This window comes from Ahaetulla prasina, chromosome 3 (genome assembly GCF_028640845.1).
Source record: "Ahaetulla prasina isolate Xishuangbanna chromosome 3, ASM2864084v1, whole genome shotgun sequence".
Classification (NCBI taxonomy): domain Eukaryota; kingdom Metazoa; phylum Chordata; class Lepidosauria; order Squamata; family Colubridae; genus Ahaetulla; species Ahaetulla prasina.
In genome coordinates, this window is record NC_080541.1 from 110,798,846 (window position 1) to 110,819,930 (window position 21,085).

Below are 21,085 nucleotides of genomic sequence, written 5' to 3' on the forward strand. Positions count from 1 at the left end.
GATTGGTTTGGCATGATCTGTTTTTAACAAACCTGTGCTGACTGCTTGTTATTACTTTACTAGTTTCTAGGTGTTGGCAGATCTGTTTTTTTATTATCTTTTCCAGTATCTTCCTGGGTATTGATGTTAGGTTGATTGGTCTGTAGTTTCATGGCTCTGTTTTTCCCCCCCTCTTTTGAAGACGGGAACCACATCAGCTCTTTTCCAGTCCTCTGGTAGTTCCCTGGTGTTCCAGGATTTTTGAAAGATGTGGTGCAATGGTTCTGAGATGACATCTTCCAGCTCCTTTAGAACTCCATATAATCCACCAGGTCCTGGTGATTTGTATTCATCAAAATCAAACAGGTGTTCTCTTAATATTTTGTTTTTGTCTTATTTTAACTTTTATTTCCAGTTTATTTTTTATAGTTATGTGTCTGGTAGGTTGGGCTATAGTTTCTTTTTGCGTGAAGATCGATACAAAGAATGAGTTAAGTAGTTCTACTTTCTCTCTGTTGCCTGTTACTTTCTTGTCGTCTTTAGTGGACTGACCGTTTCCTTGATTTTTTTTCTTGTTATTTATATGTTGGAAGAAACTTTTTTTGTTATCTTAGACTTTTGTTGCACATCTTTGTTCATTCTGAGCCTTTGCTTTACTGACTTCGTCTTTGCAGATTCTGGGTGATTTGCAAGACTTTTATTGCAAGGCTGATGGTTGCATATATACTGCAAGGTTACACGGTGTGGATTGTCAATTATTTGCTTCATTGCAAAAGATCTGATACAGGTGAAGGAATTTGCTAATCAGCTGGAGAAAAAGTTTGAATTGAAAAATTTGGGTGAAATACAAAACTATCTTGGTGTGGAGATACAAAAAACTTAGAAAGGTGGTTATGTTCTCAGTCAAAGAAGGAAAATTGAACAGCTGTTGGAGAGAGAAATAACATGAGGGATTGTAATTCTGCTCCAACACCTAAGAGCACAGATTTTCACAACAATTTGGGTGAGGACATAAGTGAAACCTGTGATCAAGAGATATATCAGTCAGCAATAAGGAACTTCTTATATCTGTCCAGACCAGACATAGCTTGTGCAGTAAGCATCTTAAGTCACTTTACTGCTGCACCAATAAAGTTGCATTGGATGGGTGTAAAAAGAATTATCAGATATTTGAAGGGAACTGTGAATTTAGGTCTTCAAATACAGGTCTCTGAAGTTTTAAAGTTAAAATGTTATGTTGACAGTGATCATGCCAATGATGTGCAAACCAGAAAATCCTATTATGGGACTGTGGTATTATTTGGAGTGGCTTTAATTGTATGGAAGTCCAGAAAACAAGCTTCTGTAGCCATTTCTACTGCAGAGGCAGAATTTATTGCACTATCTGAACTTTGTTCAAAGTAATTTGGTGCATAAAGCTGTTAAAGGAGTTAAATATAGAGGTTAATGAAGCACTAACAGAGTTTGAAGATAATGCTACTTGCATTAAAATGGCAACAGGTGACAGAATGAAAAATGGAAGTAAACATATGGAGATTAAGTATTGTAATGTCAGAGAAGCTATCAAAAGTAAACTAATTTGCTGGCTTCACTGTTCTTCAGAAGACAATCTAGCAGATGTAATGATCAAGCCATTGGTTGGAGTGCACCATGGGAAGAATATTAAATTATTAAATTATTTGGTTTTATGTCTATTCCAGTCAGTGTATAAAAAAATTATGAACTGGAATAGCTATGGCAAAGATCCAGCCAATGGAAACTGTTTTTTGATTGAGACACAGGCTCACATGGTGAAGGCTCAACTTTGATTGATGGAGGGTGGTACAAGTGATTAAATGCTTAAGTCGGTCAAGATTTGGGAAACTATATGATGAAACATGAAAAATAAATTGATGCAAAGAGGAAAACAATAGTACCCACTAAAATAACACCCACTAAATTGCAAAAGAAGGGGTATGTAACAGCTGAAGGTTTGAATAATGCAGAGGTTGTCAGTGAAAAACTGCACTTTCTGCGACATGGAAAGATGTGGGGATAGGATGCCAAAGTACAGGGATATTTATTGCCTATTATCGGTATAAAAAATGGAGAGACAAGAAACTAAGACAGAATACCAGCATATATCTCAACTCTACAAAGCTGAGGTCAGGAAAGCTAACTCTGAGAGTGACTTGAAATAAATGTCAAATATAATTTTTAAAAAGTTTCTTTCAACATGTGAAAAACAAGAAAAATGTGAAGGAAACAATCTGTCCACTAATGGAAGAAGATGGCAAGGAAGTGATGGGCAGCAGGGAAAAAGTAGAGCTGCTTAATTCTTTCTCTGCATCTATCTTCACGCAAAAGGAAAAAATAGCCCAGCCTACCAAAAACAGAACTATAAAGGACAGACAAGTAATACAAATTAAAATAGGCAAGAAAATGGTAAGAGAACATGTGATCGTGCTAGAAAGTTCAATTCACCAGGACCAGATGGATTACATCATGGACATTACAAATGGACAGCTAACATCAAAAACATCATCAAAAAAGGGACAACAAAGACTGTTCTTTCTGCGCCAACTCAGTAAGCTCAAACTGCCCAAGGAGCTTCTGATCCAGTTCTACAGAGGAATTATTGAGTCTGTCATTTGCATCTCTATAACTGTCTCGTTCGGTTCTGCAACCCAACAAGAAAGACACAGACTTCAGAGGATAATTAGAACAGCAGAAAAAATAATTGCTATGAACTTGCCTTCCATTGAGGACCTGTATACTGCGCGAATCAAGAAGAGGACCATGAAAATATTTACAGATCCCTCACATCCTGGACATAAACTGTTTCAACTCATACCCTCAAAACGACGCTATAGAGCATTGCACACCAGAACAACTAGACACAAGAACAGTTTTTTCCCCGAAGGCCATCACTCTGCTAAACAAATAATTCCCTCAACACTGTCAAACTATTTACTAAATCTGCACTACTATTAATCTTCTCATCATTTTCCTCACCAATCTCTTTCCACTTATGACTGTATGACTGTAACTTTTTGTTGCTATCATTAAGGGTTAAATTGCAACCTATGGCCATCATTTGTGTTGTAAATGTTGTACCTTTGATGTATTTTTTTCTTTTTCTTTTATGTACACTGAGAGCATATGCACCAAAACAAATTCCTTGTGTGTCCAATCACACTTGGCCAATAAAATTCTATTCTATTCTAAAAAAAAATAACTATTCTAAATGGGACAAGATACAGCAGCAAAAAAAATTGTGGAAGGATGTTGTCACCTGTAATCCAAACTGAATGCCTTGAAAGATGTTGCCAAAGTGCCTCAAAGCAGAAATGATTTCCTCACACAGGTTTAAACTTGATATCCATGGGCACACAACAGAAGCCACCTAATGGGTCACTGGATATGCCCACAGTCATTCAGAACTCAACTGTGAAAGGACTGGATTACAGCATGTATCAATAGCTTTGAAATTTTTTGTGCAGATTGTCTTCTTCTGTTTCTTTTTCTATATAATTAAACAGTTAATGAGATAATCTGCTTAGTAGGTTAGCTAGTGGATAGATAAAAATGGATTCAATGTGATTACTGAATCTAAACCATGCAAATAGAATTTTTGCCACATGGTGGCGATATTAACAAAGAAATTTAGTTCTGTTTGCTCAGAATCAGGGCAGACAGTAATATAAAATTGAACAAAAGGAATTTGACTCTTTGGAAGAGAAACGTTTGCAGATTGTAAGATGGCAAAAGACTGAACAATTAAATCTGATTTCAGCAATTAAATCATAAAGGAAGGAAAGAAAGACTGGATTTTGGGGCAGAATTTGAGCTTACAAAGAAGAGACTGGAATCATGGAGAATTGCTTTTGGAAAAGGCAAGGTCTGTATGTCCTTCTCTCTTTCTCTTTCCTTAGAGTAATGTGTGCTTCAATTCGCTTTTCTGTCCCTGAAGAAAAGAAAAAGGGGTTTCTGGTGGCTAATGTGCTCAAGGAATTGAAACTGAAAACAGGGGAGCTCTCCACACGCAAAGCGCATTTAGTTGCTGAGGACACTCAGGAATACTTCCACCTTGATATTCATACTGGGGATCTGTTGATTAATGATAAAATAGACAGAGAAGCTTTATGTGGCCAGAATGATCCTTGTCTACTTCTTTCTCAGTTTGTCTTGGAAAACCCCTTAGATATCTTTAATATTGAAATCAAGATAGAAGATGTAAATGACAATGCACCCAAATTTTGGAAAAACAATTTGGAGGTAGACATTCTTGAGACTGTTCCTAAAAGTACGAAATTCCCCTTGGAACCTGCCCAAGATTATGACTTGGGAGAAAATGGCGTTCAAAATTATACTCTTAGTCCCAATGAGCATTTTCAGCTTGAAGTACAAAAGAATGAAGATAGAAAAGACAATATATACCTTGTTTTGAAGAAAACATTAGATAGGGAGAGGATGCCACACCTTGAATTGTTTCTAATGGCTATTGATGGAGGAGTTCCCAAGAAAACTGGCACAGTTCAAATTAATATTAATGTTCTGGATAGTAATGATAATTTTCCTCTGTTTAGTAAGTCTGAATATAAGGCAAGAATAAAGGAGAATCTGCCTAAGGGCACTCTTGTGATTAAGGTGGAAGCTACAGATCTGGATTTGGGTTCAAATGCACAAATACTCTACTCATTCCATCAAGTGCCTGAAAGAATAAACCATATGTTTTATTTAAATGAAATTACTGGTGTAATAACTGTTTGGGGACAGATTGATTATGAAAAAGAGAAAAGCTATAGCATGAGCATCAGAGCAACAGATGGAGGGGGTCTTTCAGGGCACTGCAGCGTACTGATAGAGGTTGAAGATGAGAATGACAACCCCCCAGAAGTGTCCATCATATCTCTGACCAACACTTTAAAGGAAGACTCTCCCCCAGACACAATGGTGGCCCTCTTCAGTGTGAGAGACCAAGACTCTGGAGACAACAGCAAAACGGTGTGCTCTGTGCAGATGAATCTCCCTTTTGCGCTGAAAGCCACCACAAACAACTTTTATCAGCTTGTGCTCGAAAGTCCCCTAGACAGAGAGACGGTCACTGAATACAACATCACCATCACTGCCATTGACTGGGGATCTCCTAGGCTCACTTCAACAAGACTGATTAATGTTCAGATCTCCGATGTCAATGATAACCCTCCCCTTTTTGAAAAGTCTTCATATGACATGCAGATCAGGGAGAATAATATTCCAGGCTTGCTCATCGGCTCAGTCCATGCTCTGGATCTAGACACAATGCTGAATGCTAAAGTGAATTACTTAGTTCTGCCTGGGAAGGGTGATGGCCTGGTGACCTCTTACATCTCAATCAACTCTGAAACTGGAAACATGTATGCCCTCCGATCCCTGGACTATGAGCAGATAAGAGGCTTCAGAGTTACTGTGAGGGCATCTGATGGAGGTTCTCCCTCCTTGAGCTCAGAAGTGATTGTCCGAATCCACATCATAGATGAGAACGACAACGCTCCCTTCTTCCTGTATCCCCTCCAGAACAACACATCCCCATGCAATGAGCTGCTTCCCAAGTCAGCCGAGGCTGGCTATCTGGTCACCAAGGTGGTTGCAGTGGATGCAGATTCTGGCCAAAACTCCTGGCTTTCCTATGAATTGCTGAAGGCCACGGACCCAGCCCTTTTCAGCATAGGAGCACAGAATGGGGAAGTGAAAACCAGGAGAGCCCTGAATGAGCGAGACACAAACAAGCAGAGGCTGGTGATACTGGTCAGAGACAATGGTCTTCCTCCACAGACCAGCACGGCATTGCTTAATGTTCTTCTTGTGGATGGCTTTTCGGATCCCTTCCTGAGGAGGGTGGATGTCAGTGTGCAAGAACCGGAAGAAGATAAAACCTTGACCAAGTATTTGGTGATCTGCTTGGCTGCAGTCTCCTTTGTGTTCCTGGTCTGTATTGTTGTGTTTATTGTGGTCAAAGTGTTCAAGAAGGATCCCCAAAGCCAATTTCCTACTACTCATCCTCATTTTCCACCTGTCAGTGCTGATACTCCAGAGAACTGTGCTGATTCACAGAATGGGTCGCTTTCCAGGACTTACCGTTATGATGTTTGTTTGACTGGTGGATCCTTAAGTAGCGAGTTCCGATTTCTCAGGCCCTTCTTTCCAGTCTTTTCGGTGGGAGATGTTAACGTCTCAGGGAACAATAGTATTTCTGCAGGCATCCAAGATACTTCTGAGCAGGTTGCAGTTAATAGCACAAAGAAAGAGGTGAGAAAAATATGCAATTAATCTAGCTTCTTTCTATTTATTCTCACTTTTTGTGTTTTTGCTCTTTTGGTTATTCCTGAGAAACTTTGTTGTTATTTGTTGAAGAACCACAGATGGGCTTTAAGATTTAGTTTAGAGTAGAGATCACCATTCCTTCTATAATTTTTGCATTGTTTTAAAAATCTGTTTCTGTTTTTTGATTATATTTTCCAGTATCACTTTTTGCAACATGGAAAGATGTGGGGACAGAATGCCAACATACTGGGATATTTACTGAATGGTTGCAAACATGACTTCCAGGCACATTTTCCTGGTGCAGTAGGAAAAGTAGTCTTTCTCCTCCTCCTCCTCCTTCCACCCATCCCAATTTCTTTAGGTATAAACTTTTAGGTATAAACTTGTATCATGCAAGGTAAATCTCTAAGGTATTTTAGCCATGATAATAAAGGAAGGTTTATAGGTTGCTGACAACGGACAATGGATTTTTGTTTTAAATCTGTTTGCAAGTGCTGAATATAGATGCTTTTTCATGCTTTAACAAACTAATGCACAGTTTTCACTCAAGGCACAGATTACCAGGCTTAAATTATCTTTCCTTGGACAGATAATGCATAGACTACTTGGAAAGAAAGAAAAGATGAGGTTGTACACCTGAAAAGGAATGTAACAAACAATTGGTTTTCTGAGACAGTAAGGTAGAAAGGTGATCTTGTGGCTGTGTGTGTGTGTGTGTGTGTGTGTGTGTGTGTGTGTGTGTGTGTGTTACCTAGGAAGGAGGCAATGGCAAGTAACTTATGAAAAAGTTCATAAGAAAAGTGCAGGGACTTGCATAGGCAATTGACAGAAGCCAAAAACTGATCAAAGACTCTCTCTCTCCCTCCCTCCCTCTCCCTCCCCCCTCTCCTATTTCAAGTTGTATGTGATTCGATATATTTTTGAAAAGAAGACAATGTCCTAACACAGCTTGTTTGTATAAAGCAAGCTATCACTTTACAGAAGTGCAAGCAAAAGTTATATAAACTCTAGAGCATGATGTCAAGCCTGACTGCCAGCCAGGGATAATAATGCAGTTGGTCCAAAAGCTGCTTTTTCAAGAGGCAACTGGACTTTTTGTGTTTTTTCCTCTTGAAGACATCTCACTTCTCATCCAAAAAACATCTTCAGTTCTGGATGAGAAGTGAAACATCTCCAAGAGAGAAAACACAGAACATCCAGTTTCATTTCATTTCATTTCATTTAGTCATATGGTATTCTAACGACAGCTGAGCATCCAGGAGAACGCCCAAGTTGTGTACCCCCTCCATAGGGGTCAATGACTCGGCTCCAACAGTCAGCGATGGGACCAGCTGACTGTACCGGGACGCCGGCATCCACAGCCACTCGGTCTTGGAGGGATTGAGTCGGAGCCCGTTTCTCCCATCCAAACTCGCACGGCCTCCAAACACCGGGACATCACATCAACAGCCTCATTGGGGTGATCCGCAGTGGAAATGTACAGCTGAGTATCATCAGCGTACTGATGGTATTGCACCCCAAAACCACGGATGATCTCACCCAGTGGCTTCATATAGATGTTTGTTGTGACCCAGGTTCCTGGACCCGGACTCCTGGACTCGGATGATTCAGAAAGTGAGGGAGAAGACCTGGCAAGGCCTGCTTCCCCTGGGCCCTCTCCCTCCCTGGCACCCAGCCAAAGGGAAGAGGAGGGGCCGGCAAGGCCTGATTCTCCCGGGCCTTCTTCTGATTTGGCAACGCCCCAAGAACAGTTTTGGAGTGATGCAAGACTGCGCAGACGTGACTGGCGCGCGCAGCAGAGGAAGTGTTGGGACAAAGCCAAAGAATGATGGTCATGCAGTGACATCTGCAGAGACTATAAAAAGAAGGCGGAACTTCCTGGTTTTTTGTCTTGGACAAAGCAGTGAATTTGCGCATGCAAACTGTATCAATGGAGGGAAGAATATATTTGTGAGTAATTCTGGCCTTATCTATAATTTCCTCGTTATCTCCAGAGACTTGGCAGGCCCATGGGTAGACGTGGCCAGAACATTTATCTATGTAAATAAATTAGAAAAGAAGGCCTTTGACTGACTCTTTGTTGGGAGTATTGGGGGAGGGAAACAGAGCAATGTTGAACAGGAGAGGCGAGAGAATCGACCCCTGAGGCACCCCACACATGAGTCGCCTCGTTGTCGATCTCTGCCCCCCTGCCAACACCGTCTGCGATCGGTCAGAGAGATAGGAGGAGAACCACCAGAAAACAGTGCCCCCCACTCCCAATCCCACCAGCCGTCGCAGCAGGATACCATGGTCGATGGTATCAAAAGCTGCTGAGAGGTCTAATAGGACCAGGAAAGAGGAACAACCCCTATTCTTAGCCCTCCAGAGATCATCTACCAACGCGACCAAAGCCGTTTCCGTGCTGTACCCAGGTCGGAAACCAGACTGGAACGGGTTTAGATAGACAGTTTCATCCCGGTACCAGGGAAGCTGTCGTGCCACCACACTCTCAACAACCTTCGCCACAAAGCAAAGATTGGAGACTGGACGATAATTCGATAAAATAGCTGGATCCAGGGAAGGCTTCTTAAGAAGGGGCCTCACCACCGCCTCTTTCAAGGCGGACGGGAAGACACCTTCCCTCAAAGAAGCGTTAACAATTCCCTGTAGCCAGCTCGTGTAACCTCCTGTGTGGCCAGTACCAGCCAGGAGGGACACGGGTCCAATAAACATGTGGTCGCCTTCAGCCTCCCTAGTATCCTGTCCATGTCCTCGGAGCTACAGACTCAAACTCATCCCAGATAACCTCATCACAACTAGCCTCCGTCATCCCACCTGAATCTACCCCATCAGAGTCCAGCCCATCCCGAATCTGAGCAATTTTATCGTGCAGATATTGACCAAAGTCCTCAGCACGTCCCTGCAAGGTGTCTTCCCACGCTCCCTGATGTAGTAGGGAGCGGGTCACTAAAAGCGGCTGGGCGGTTATCTACTGATGCAATAAGAGTGGAAAAATACTCACATTTTGCCACTCTTATCACCACTAGATAGGTCTGAATATGAGACCTAACTAGTGTCTGATCAGATTCAGAACGACTGGCCCTCCAATCACTCTCTAGGCATCTTTTCCGGCGCTTCATCTCTCTCAGCTCCTCGGAGTACCAAGGAGCTGGTCGAGATCGGCGCCAGGTCAGAGGCCGCAAAGGCACGATTTGGTCCAGAGCCCCCGCCACCGACCTTTCCCAGGCGGTGACAAGTTCTTCCACCGAGCCGTGAGCTAGGTCCTCAGGAAGTGGCCCAAGCTCCATCAGAAACCTCTCCGAGTCCATCAGGCACCTGGGACAGAACCAACGAGTCGGTTCTGTCTCCCTGCGGTGTGGGTTGGCGGTTCTGAAGTCGAGTCGAAGGAGGAAATGATCCGACCATGACAAGGGATTAATAACTAGGTCCCCTAATTCTAGATCATTCTGCCACTGTCCCGAGACAAAAATCAGATTCAGGATGTTTCCCCCGTTGTGAGTGGGACCATTAACTAACTGGGTCAGGTCCAAGGCCATCATGGAAGCCATGAACTCCCAAGCTGCCGCAGATGACTTGCCAACCGACGGCAGATTGAAATCCCCCATTACCATAATTCTGGGGGTATCAACTGCCGTCCCGGCTATCACCTCCAGCAGCTCGGGCAGGGCTGCTGCCATGCAGCAGGGAGCCAGGTATGTGACCAGCAAGCCCACCTGCATCCCCTGACCCCACTTCACAAGGAGAGACTCACATCCAGCTATCTGAGGGACAGTGACCTCCCTCGGTTCCAAACCTTCTTTGATAATAACCGCCACACACCCCCCTGCCTTAGTTGCCTTTTGAAAAAGCAGCTTTGGGACAACTATGGCCTGGATGAACTGGGAATCTCCATAGACAATACTGTAGCTTCTTATATCAGCCTAGGAAAAGCAATAATGGAAATAATAGAATAGAATAGAATAGAATTTTTTATTGGCCAAGTGTGATTGGACACACAAGGAATTTGTCTTGGTGCATATGCTCTCAGTGTACATAAAAGAAAAGATACGTTCATCAAGGTACAACATTTACCACACAATTGATGATCAATATATCAATATAAATCATAAGGATTGCCAGCAACAAGTTATAGTCATACAGTCATAAGTGGAAAGAGATTGGCGATGGGAACTATGAAACGATTAATAGTAGTGCAGATTCAGTAAATAGTCTGACAGTGTTGAGGGAATTATTTGTTTAGCAGAGTGATGGCCTTCGGGAAAAAACTGTTCTTGTGTCTAGTTGTTCTGGTGTGCAGTGCTCTATAGTGTTGTTTTGAGGGTAGGAGTTGAAACAGTTTATGTCCTGGATGTGAGGGATCTGTAAATATTTTCACGGCCCTCTTCTTGATTCGTGCAGTATACAGGTCCTCAATGGAAGGCAGGTTGGTAGCAATTATTTTTTCTGCAGTTCTAATTATCCTCTGAAGTCTGTGTTTTTCTTGTTGGGTTGCAGAACTGAACCAGACAGTTATAGAGGTGCAAATGACAGACTCAATCATTCCTCTGTAGAACTGAATCAGCAGCTCCTTGGGCAGTTTGAGCTTACTGAGTTGGTGCAGAAAGAACATTCTTTGTTGTTCTTTTTTGATGATATTTTTGATGTTAGCTGTCCAGTTTAGATCTTGCGATATGATAGAACCTAGAAATTTAAAGGTTTCTACTGTTGATACTGTGTTGTCTAGTATTGTGAGAGGTGGAAGTATGGAAGGGTTCTCCTAAAGTCTACCACCATTTCTACGGTTTTGAGTGTATTCAGTTCCAGATTGTTTTGGTTGCACCACAAGGCTAGTCGTTCGACCTCTCGTCTATATGCAGATTCGTCATTGTCTTGAATGAGACCGATCACTGTTGTGTCATCTGCGAACTTAAATGATAAACTTCTCCTAAAACTAAAATCCTATGGCATTTCAGGACCCCTTCACAAATGGATATCTGCTTTTCTGTCTAACAGACGACAAGTGGTCAAAATTGGCAATGCTCTATCAAATCCTGTTCCTGTCAAGAGTGGCGTTCCTCAAGGCAGCGTCCTTGGACCAACACTCTTCATACTATACATTAATGATCTTTGTGACCCTATCGCAAGTAATTGTGTTCTCTTTGCTGATGATGTCAAACTATTTAACACCACCAACAATACAGCTATTCTCCAAAAAGACCTTGACTTTTTATTTGAATGGTCTAAAACTTGGCAACTCCAAATCTCAACCAACAAATGCTCAGTCTTACATATAGGAAAAAAGAACCCAAACACTAAGAACATACTTGATGGACATTACCTTACAGATGACCTCCCATCCCGTTAAAGACCTTGGAGTTTTCATGTCAAATGACCTAAGTGCCAAAGCCCACTGCAACTACATAGCAAAAAAAGCTCTAAGAGTTGTAAACCTAATATTACGTAGCTTCTTTTCCAAAAACACTACACTACTAACCGGAGCATATAAAACATTTCCTAGACCAATTCTAGAATACAGCTCGCCTGTTTGGAACCCTCACCATATCTCTGACATCAATACAATTGAACGTGTCCAGAAATATTTTACAAGAAGAGTTCTCCATTCCTCTGAAAACAACGAAATACCTTATCCCACCAGACTTGAAATCCTAGGCTTAGAAAACTTGGAACTCCGTCGCCTTCGACAAGACCTAAGTTTAACTCATAGAATCATCTATTGTAATGTCCTTCCTGTTAAAGACTACTTCAGCTTTAATTGTAATAATACAAGAGCAACCAATAGATATAAACTTAATGTCAACCGCTTTAATCTAGATTGCAAAAAATATGACTTCTGTAACAGAATCATCAGTGCTTGGAATACTTTACCTGACTTTGTGGTCTCTTCCTATAATCCTAAAAGCTTTATCCAAAAACTTTCTACTATTGACCTCACCCCATTCCTAAGAGGACCATAAGGGGCATGTATAAGTGCACAAACGTGCCTACCGTTCCTGTCCTATTGTTTTTTTTTCCTTTTCTTCTTCATATATATATATATATATATGTAGGTCTTTGGTTGTTCGGGTTTTCTCCCGTGTAAAATTGGAAATGTCTTGGCAACGTTTCGATGAAGTCTCATTCGTCATCTTCAGGCTTCAGCTTCGTGCTTCTGGGAGCAATGTGTGATCGCAGCTGTTTCTTCCTTTTAACTGCTAGTGGGGGTTTGAACTGATTGGGTGGGAGCTTGGCTGTGCTCTGATTGGATGGAGGTTTTTTGTGCTCTGATTGGCTGGGGGTGTGTCCTGTTTGGGTAGGGCTTGGTTGTGCTCAATTTAGTCTGTGTTGCAGGGGGATTTGAGCTGGTGAGCTGCATAGCTGTTGTTTGGCTTTGTGGTGGTGCTACATCTTCATAGTGGGTGTCAGTCTGCTGCATGTATGGATTGGAGGGGTTTGAAATGGCTAATGTTGCAGCTGCGGTCTGGCTTCTGGTCCTTGGTCGTGCTTCATGATCAGTGTGGGTTTGGGTCTGCTTTCTGGGTGGATGTGTGGTGGTGACATCCTGTGTGGACCTCGTGAGTGTGGGTCTGGTGTCATTCCTCGTGTTAGGGACTCGTTTGTCAATAAGAGCGGGTTTCCAAATGGCTGGTAGGCGGAGGTATCATCTCGTTTGTTCATGCTGTGTGGGCGTTTTCTATCTCAATGGCTTCTCTGATTATTCTGTTGTTAAAGTGTTCAGTTTTGGCGATAGTTCTGGTCTTTTAAAGTCAATATCATGTCCTGTGACTTTAAAGTGTTGGACCAGAGAAGAAGTTGGTTCCTCTTTTGACTGAGTTCTTGTGTTCTTCAATGCGTGGACTTATTCTTCTGTTGGTTTCTCCGATCTATGTCATGAAGCAAGTGGTGCAAGGGATTTCATTTACTCCTTCATTTTCTAACTCAATTATGTCTATGGGGTTTCTTAGGATGGTGGATATTTTTGGTTTGTGCAGAATGCTGTCTTGATGTTGTGTTTGTGGAGGATCTTGCTGATTCTGTCTGTGGTGCCTTTTATATATGGGAGGAGGGCTGTGCCGTTTTCTTGTTCTCTGTCTTGGATTTTAGTGGGGGGTTCTTTTTGGATTAGCTTGATAATCTTATTTCTTTGGAATCCATTGGATGTTAGTACGTTAGTGAGAGTGTCTAGTTCGGTTTTTAGGTGTTGTTCGTCAGCTAAGCATTTTGTTCTGGAGATGAGTGTCTTGGCTACGGAGTTGATCTGTGCTGGGTGGTGGTGTGAGAGTGCGTGCAGATAGCGGTTTGTGTGTGTTTTCTTCTGGTAGATGGTGTGTCCTAGGGAGCCATTGGGTTTCCTGTAGACTAAGACATCCAGGAAGGGAAGTTGGTTGTTAACTTCTGTTTCCATGGTGAACTGTATTTTGGGGTATAGGCTATTGAGGTGTGTGAGGAAGTTGTCAAGTTTTTCTTTCCCGTGTGGCCAGATTATGAGGTGTCGTCTACATATCTGAGCCAGAGTTTGGGTTTGTGATCAGATTTTTCTAGAGCTTGGGTTTCAAGGTGTTCCATGTAGAGATTGGCAATGACAGGTGAGAGGGGTGATCCCATGGGTGCTCCTTCTACTTGTTTGTATTTTTGTCCATTATAGATGAAGTATGTGTTGGATAGGCAGTGGTTGGTCAGATCTAGGATGTGCTTGGGGGTTATATTTGTTTTGGATAGCTATCAAGGCTTCTTTGATTGGCACTTGGGTGAAGAGGGATATGACATCAAAGCTCACGAGTAGGTCTCTGGGCTGTAAGTTTTGTTTCTTTATGATCTCTATGAACTGGAATGAGTTTTTTACGTGTGAGGTGATGGATTCTGCATAGGGCTGTAGTTGTTTGGCGAGAAATTTGGCTAGGTTTTGTAGAGGTGAACCTATGGAGCTGACTATGGGTCTAAGTGGGGTTCCTTCTTTGTGTATCTTTGGGAGACCATAGAGCTTAGGGCATCTGGATGATTTCTCTCTGGGAATGATTCTTTGTTGGATTTCTTCGCTGATGGGGGAGGCTTTTATTTTGGATCTAGTGGTTTTTTCTAGGTAGGTGGTGGGGTCTGTGTTTAGGGGCTTGTATGCAGGGTCTTGGAGTAGGTTGGTTAATTTGGTTTGGTAGTCAGATGTGTTCATAACCACCGTGGCGTTCCCCTTGTCTGCTGGTAGGATTATTATGCTGGTGTCTTTTTTCAGGTTAAGTAGTGCTGTCTGTTCCTCTTTGGGTAAGTTGCTTTTGGGTGGCTTGCTGGTGCAGAGGATGTTGGAGATCTCGAGTCTGATTTTGTTAGCGTCATCGGGGTTGATTTTGGTCAGGCTGGTTTCAATGCAGCTCACCAGCTCAAATCCCCCTGCAACACAGACTAAATTGAGCACAACCAAGCCCCCACCCAAACAGGACACACCCCCAGCCAATCAGAGCACAAAAAACCTCCATCCAATCAGAGCACAGCCAAGCTCCCACCCAATCAGTTCAAACCCCCACTAGCAGTTAAAAGGAAGAAACAGCTGCGATCACACATTGCTCCCAGACGCATGAAGCTGAAGCCTGAAGATGACGAATGAGACTTCGTCGAAACGTCGCCAAGACACTTCCAATTTTACACACACACACACACACACACACACACACACACACATATATATATATATATATATATATATATATATATATATATATATATATATATATATATATATGCTTATACCTCCTAATATTTACTCATATATATATTTATATACTATATAATCTTTTTGTATGATGTTGTGACAAATAAATAAATAAATAAACTTCAGTAGCTTAACAAATGGATCGTTGCAGATGCAGTCATGGTGTTGTGTCTTGCCCGCTCTCACCACAGCCGGGGTCTGCTTATCTGCTTCCGAACGCTGAAGAATGTCCTCCCGGCCCCAGCCCTGGCTCCATGCCCAGACAGGCAGAGGAGGGAGCACCCCCCGGCCCCAGCCCTGGCTCCATGTCCAGGCAAACGGAGCAGCTAGACCCCTCCCCCTCCTCCACAGCATGTGAGCCTGAGGAAAGTTTATTTCCAACAGCTGCTGATTGGAGTGACCCTCGCATCAGAAGACTGGATAGGCAGAGGCAACAGAAGGAAGGGAGGGGCAGGCCTTAATGAGTGCTGAGTCATGGAGCCACACCCCATGGCCTATATAAAGGATCTGCTTTCTGGCAGTCTCTGAGTCAGGCAAAGTCGAACTTATCTTGCTGAAGTCACTTTCTGGTCTCCTGCCTGCTCTGAGGACTTTGCTAGGACTTTGGGCAGAGCTGCAGAGGCAAGCCTGATTCGGATTTCCCTGACCCGGCTGTCAGCGGAGGAGTGGGACACGACACATGGTATACAGAGAGAAGAGAAGTGGGGAGAGCACACATCCTTGGGGGGCCCCTGTGCTAATTGTACAGGTATTTGATGTGATCTTGCTTAGCTTCACCTGCTGCTTCCTGTTTGTTAGGAAGCTTGTGATCCATTTACAAGTCTGTTCCAGTACCTGTAGCTGGTTTAGCTTAGTTAGGAGAATGTCTGGAATGATGGTATTGAATGCTGAACTAAAGTCTACAAAAAGGACCCTTGCGTAGGTCTTTGGAGACTCAAGATGTTGTAGGATGTAGTGCAGAGCCATATTAACAACATCATCTGTTGATCTATTTGCTCGGTATGCAAATTGCAAGGGGTCTAACAATGGATCCGTGATGGTTTTCAAGTAGGAAAGCACTAGCCTTTCAAAGGTTTTCATGACTATAGATGTTAAAGCAACTGGTCTGTAGTCATTCAGTTCCGTGATGGTGGGCTTCTTCGGCACTGGGATGATGGTAGAGCGTTTGAAGCAAGAAGAAATATAGCACATCTCTAGTGATTTATTGAAAATATGGGTGAAGATGGGGGCCAATTGGTCAGCACAGACTTTTAAGCAAGAAGGAGTTATCTTGTCTGGGCCTGGAGCTTTTCCTGGCTTTTGTCTGTGAAATAGGTCCTGCACTTCTTTTTCTGTGATCACTAGGGGTTGTGAACCCAATGAAATGGGGTCAGTTGTAGGAGGCTTGGCTGTTGTTGGTGTGTCTGAGATGGGGGTTGTGGAGATAGGTGGCTGTAGTTTCCTTTCAAACCTGCAGTAAAACTCATTCAGGTCATCTGCCACTTGTTGATTACCTTCAACCTGGGAAGGAGGTTTGCCATAGCCGGTGATATTTTTAAGAGTTTTCCACATGTTTGCTGGTTCATTTGTTGAAAACTGATTCTTTAGCTTTTCAGAGTAGCTTCTTTTTGCTGCTCTGATCTCCCTTGTTAGTGCATTTCTGGCCTGATTGTACAGCATTTTATCACCTTTTCTGTAGGCTTCCTCTTTGGAATGTCGTAGCTGCTTAAGTTTAGGTGTGAACCAAGGTTTGTTGTTACTGTATATTCGCAAGTTCCTTGTAGGTACACATAGGTCTTCACAGAAGCTGACATATGATGTCACAGTATCTGTGAGTTCATCCAGGTCTGCAGAGGTATCTTCAAAGATATTCCAATCAGTGCAGTCAAAGCATGCCTGCAGTTTAATTTTGCCTCCTCCGTCCAGGTCTTCACTGATTTAATTGTTGGTTTTGTGGTTTTAAGTCTTTGCCTGTAAGCAGGTACAAGATGAATCATGCAATGATCAACCATGATGTGGTTTCCAACCATGTGGGAAAGAGGGACACCGGGCTGCCGATTGTTTCTCCAAACTTGGCTCCAAGTTGACCCCTGCTGGCAAGCCTCCAGCCAAGAATTGTGAGACAGCCCTGAAGGGGGTGGAAGTCATTGAGTTCGCTTTCCCAGGCCTTGGGGAGTTGGGAACTTCAACCACCACAGAAGACAGCAAAACCAAAACCGACACCGACAATGACCCTGTCAGCTTGCCTCTGATCAGTGTTTAAGAAAATAAAGACCCAACTCCATCAGTTTGAAGAGTTTGGTAATTTTTACTAAACATGTCAGATTGCAATGAAAGCTAAGCCAGAACTGAAAGTAATTACAACCGTACAAAAGTATTTCCTCTCTTGAACCCTCCTCCCACCAGGGTTCAAACAGTCATAGTCCAATGTCCTCTTCCTCCTTGGCCACGTGTTGTTTCACTTCCAATGTTCTCCCTCTGTCAATCTTCTGGATGGAATGCGAAGCATGCAACTCCCGTTACATTCACGTGCCAAATCAGTTCAAATGTCTGGTTAGAAGACTATCTCCTTCTTCACCTGAAATGACAGCCGAATGCTGGCAACAGTACAAACCTCCCCCCTTCCCCATAAATCAAGTAAGACATTCAGTAAGAAGAAAACCTTTAACGAAGTAATAAAACAGTAAAACACTCTTGGAGTGTTAAATAAGTGTAGATAAATATACACTTCAAATAAAGCAGAGGCTGACATTCGGCCCTCCTTCGAAAAAAGGACATTAGTCCTGGAAAAGGAAAAGAGAAATGTTAGGGTTTATCAGGATATTTGTTATAAAATTGTTCTAGCTTTTTGTGGGCACGAACATCTTCTTTGTTAACCCATTCGGCTTGTGATAGAGGAAAGTGTTTCCAAGCTACCAAATATTGAATTTTATTTCTATATTTTCTAGAGTCTAGAATTTCCTTAATTTCAAAATGTTGTTCCCCTTCTATGAGGATCAGTACTGGGGGCTTAGGAGGGTTAGCCCTAAGGGGGATGTGTGTTCAGATTTCTCCAAGCTAACGTGGAAAACCGGGTGAATTCTTCTCAAAGTTTTTGGTAGTTCTAGTTGGACAGTCACTGGATTAATGATTTTCACAATGGGGAATGGTCCCACATATTGGGTCCAAGCTTTTTTGATTTCTGTGTAGTTTGCAAATATTTAGTGGATAAGAAAACTTTATCTCCTACTTGGAATTTTTTCTCTGGCGCTCTCTTTTTATTGCTTGTTTCTTGTGTGCACGATGTGCATCATCTATTGCTTTCCGTGTAATTTTCCATGTACTTTGCAATTGGTCTATCCATTCAGCCAGTGATGGAATGGATGGTTTTTCTTCAGGAAGTTCAGGAATGGGGACAAAATCCTGACCTGAAGCCACTTTGAATGGAGTGAACCCAGTACTTCTATGGATAAAATTATTGTAGGTACTTCTAGCAAAAGGTAGTAAGTCTGCCCAATTATCTTGTTGATAATTAATGTAACATCTTAGATATTGTTCCAGTACTGAGTTCGAGCGTTCACAACCCCCATTAGTTTGAGGATGGTGGGCGGAGCTTAGTCCTTGGGTGGAGCCTATCAGCCTCAAAAACTCTTTCCAAAATTGGGAAGTGAATTGCACCCCTCGGTCTGAGATTATCCGTTCTGGAACTCCATGTAGTCTGTAGATGTGTTGCACAAACAGCTTTGCCAAAGTTTTTGAAAAAGGTATTTTAGAACAAGGGATGAAGTGCACTTGTTTGGAGAACAGGTCCGTAACTACCCAGATCACTGTATTGCCTCCACTTTCGGGAACTCCACTAAGAAATCCATGGATATTTCTTTCCATGGGGCTTCTGGCCGGGCTACTGTTTGAAACAACCCAGGAGGCTTCCCTGGTGGTCTCTTTGCTGCTGCACAAACAGTGCAACTTTTTACATAAGATTCAATGTCCTTTTTAAGCCCTGGCCACCAGAATTGTCTTTTCAAGAGGTGTAATGTTTTCACGAACCCAGAATGTCCCGCCATTTTAGCATCATGGCAACATTGAAGTATGGTGTCTCTCTGAGATGAGGGGACATATAATTTTGCCCCCACCCAAGCCAGTCTGTTCTGTTTCCCTCCCCCCAATACTCCCAGCAAAGAGTCAGTCAAAGGCCGTCTTTTCTAATTTATTTACATAGATAAATGTCCTGGCCACGTCTACCCACGGGCCTGCCAAGTTTCTGGAGATAACGAGGAAATTATAGATAAGGCCAGAATTACTCACCAATATATTCTTCCCTCCATTGATACAGTTTGCCCGTGCAAATTCATTGCTTTGTCCAAGACAAAAAACCAGGAAGTTCCGCCTCCTATTTATAGTCTCTGCAAATGTCACTGCATGACAATCATTCCTTGGCTTTATCCCAATGCTGCTTCTGCTGCACGCGCCGGTCACATCTGCACAGTCTTGCATCACTCCAAAACTGTTCTTGGGGCGTTGCCAAATCAGAAGAAGGCTCAAGAGAATCAGGCCTTGCCGGCCCCTCCTCCTCCCTTTGAGTGGGTGCCAGGGAGGGAGAGGGCCCAAGAGAAGCAGGGCTTGCCAGGTCTTCTCCCTCACTTTCTGAATCATCCGAGTCCAGGAGTCCAGGTCCAAGAACCTGGGTCACAACATTATCCCTCACCGCAGGGGCCTTCCCCCGGAGCTGACGATCGGGATGCGGTCAGGCTGGGTTCTGCTCATGGAAGGCCTGCACCAGGTCAGGGGCATGAACGTCGGAGGCAACTACCCAGGAGAAATCAGTCCCGTATCCCTTCCATGCGATCAAATATTGGAAACGACCCTTCAGCCAGCGGGAGTATCGTACGCTGTGGACTTTGTATTCCTCTGACCCATCCTCGGCGACAGTGACGGGTGCTGTTGGGCACTGAAGGGGACTCGGTGTGGCCTCAGGAACCAGAAGGGACCGGTGATAGACGGGGTGGATCCGCATGGATCGTGGCAGGGTCAGTCGGTAGGCTACCAGGTTGATGACTGCCTCGACAGGGAACGGGCCAATGAATTGGTGGTCCAAATTCTTTACCGGTCGGTCGGACGGAGGTGTTTGGTGGAGAGCCACACCCGGTCTCCAACCGCTAGCGGGGGCATTGCCCGTTGGGAGCGGTCGGCGGACTGTTTTTAGTCCTCCTTTGCCTGATCCAGCTGCTGACGTACCAACTGTTGGACCGCATGCAATTCCATCAGGAAGGTCTGCATTTCGGGAACAGGAGAGTCCGGTGGTGCCAGAGGGAAGAGCCGCAGATGGTACCCCACATTGGCAAAGAACGGGGTCATCTGAGTAGAGGTGTGCTGAGAGTTGTTAAAAGCAAACTCCGCCAGGGACAGGTAATCAGCCCAGTTGTCCTGTTGCTGGTGGATAAAGCAACGGAGATACTGTTCCAGGATACCGATGACCTTCTCTGTACCCCCGTCGGTCTCCGGATGGTGCGATGACGACAGACACACCTGCACCTCCAACGCGGCCATCAGGCTCTTCCAGAAGCGAGCTGTGAACTGAACTCCGCGGTCCGAAACCACCCTGTCCGGTAGACCATGGAGGTGGAAGATGTGCTGCAGGAAGAGACGGGCCGTTTTTGCGACTGTGGGCAGTCCGCGGCATGGGATGAAGTGTGCCATCTTGGTGAGCATGTCCACCACCACCAGCACTGTGGTGAACCCAGAGGATGGTGGCAGGTCCGTCAGGAAGTCCATGGAGATCGCCCCCCAAGGTCTGTCGGGTGTCGTCAAGGGCTGGAGGAGCCCGGGAGGGGCCCCCGTGGTGGCCTTGGCTTGCCGGCACGGTACGCAGGATGTCACGTACGCATGTACATCATGTCGCACTCGGGGCAACCAAAAGTTCCGTGTCACCAGGTGGAGGGTCTTGAAGAACCCAAAATGTCCTGCTGCAGGGTTGTCGTGGCACTGGGTCATGACGAGGGCTCGGAGTGGTCCTGTGGGCACATATAATCGCCCCCGAAACTTGAGTAAGTCCTCCTCCAAGGTCCAAGGAGACGCGGGGCCCACCTCCACTCTCCTTTGCTGCGACCAGGCGTCTTGGCGCTGCACCTCTCACACCTGGGCCTGCAAGTCCACTGGTTCCCGTGCTGCGGCCAAGGCTTCTGC

At 44.0% G+C, this 21,085-nt stretch overlaps 2 protein-coding genes across 2 annotated transcripts in view; both read left to right on the plus strand.

Annotated features, from left to right (window-relative positions):
- The window catches only part of LOC131194992 (protocadherin-16-like), a 120,836-nt gene that overhangs the window by 54,561 nt on the left and 45,190 nt on the right, over positions 1-21,085 (plus strand). The gene's annotated exons all lie outside the window — the stretch shown is intronic.
- LOC131194095 (putative protocadherin beta-18) lies at positions 3,656-7,001 on the plus strand. The gene is made up of 2 exons (XM_058174715.1): positions 3,656-6,249; positions 6,463-7,001. The coding sequence occupies exons 1-2, from the start codon at positions 3,832-3,834 to the stop codon at positions 6,637-6,639; spliced, it is 2,595 nt and encodes an 864-aa protein (XP_058030698.1). The 5' UTR covers positions 3,656-3,831; the 3' UTR covers positions 6,640-7,001.

Coding starts and splice junctions, on each gene's coding strand:
- LOC131194095 (XM_058174715.1), top strand. CDS start 3,832: ATGGAGAATTGCTTTTGGAAAAGGCAAGGTCTGTATGTCCTTCTCTCT. Junction 6,250..6,462: donor TTAATAGCACAAAGAAAGAG/GTGAGAAAAATA, acceptor TATATTTTCCAG/TATCACTTTTTGCAACATGG.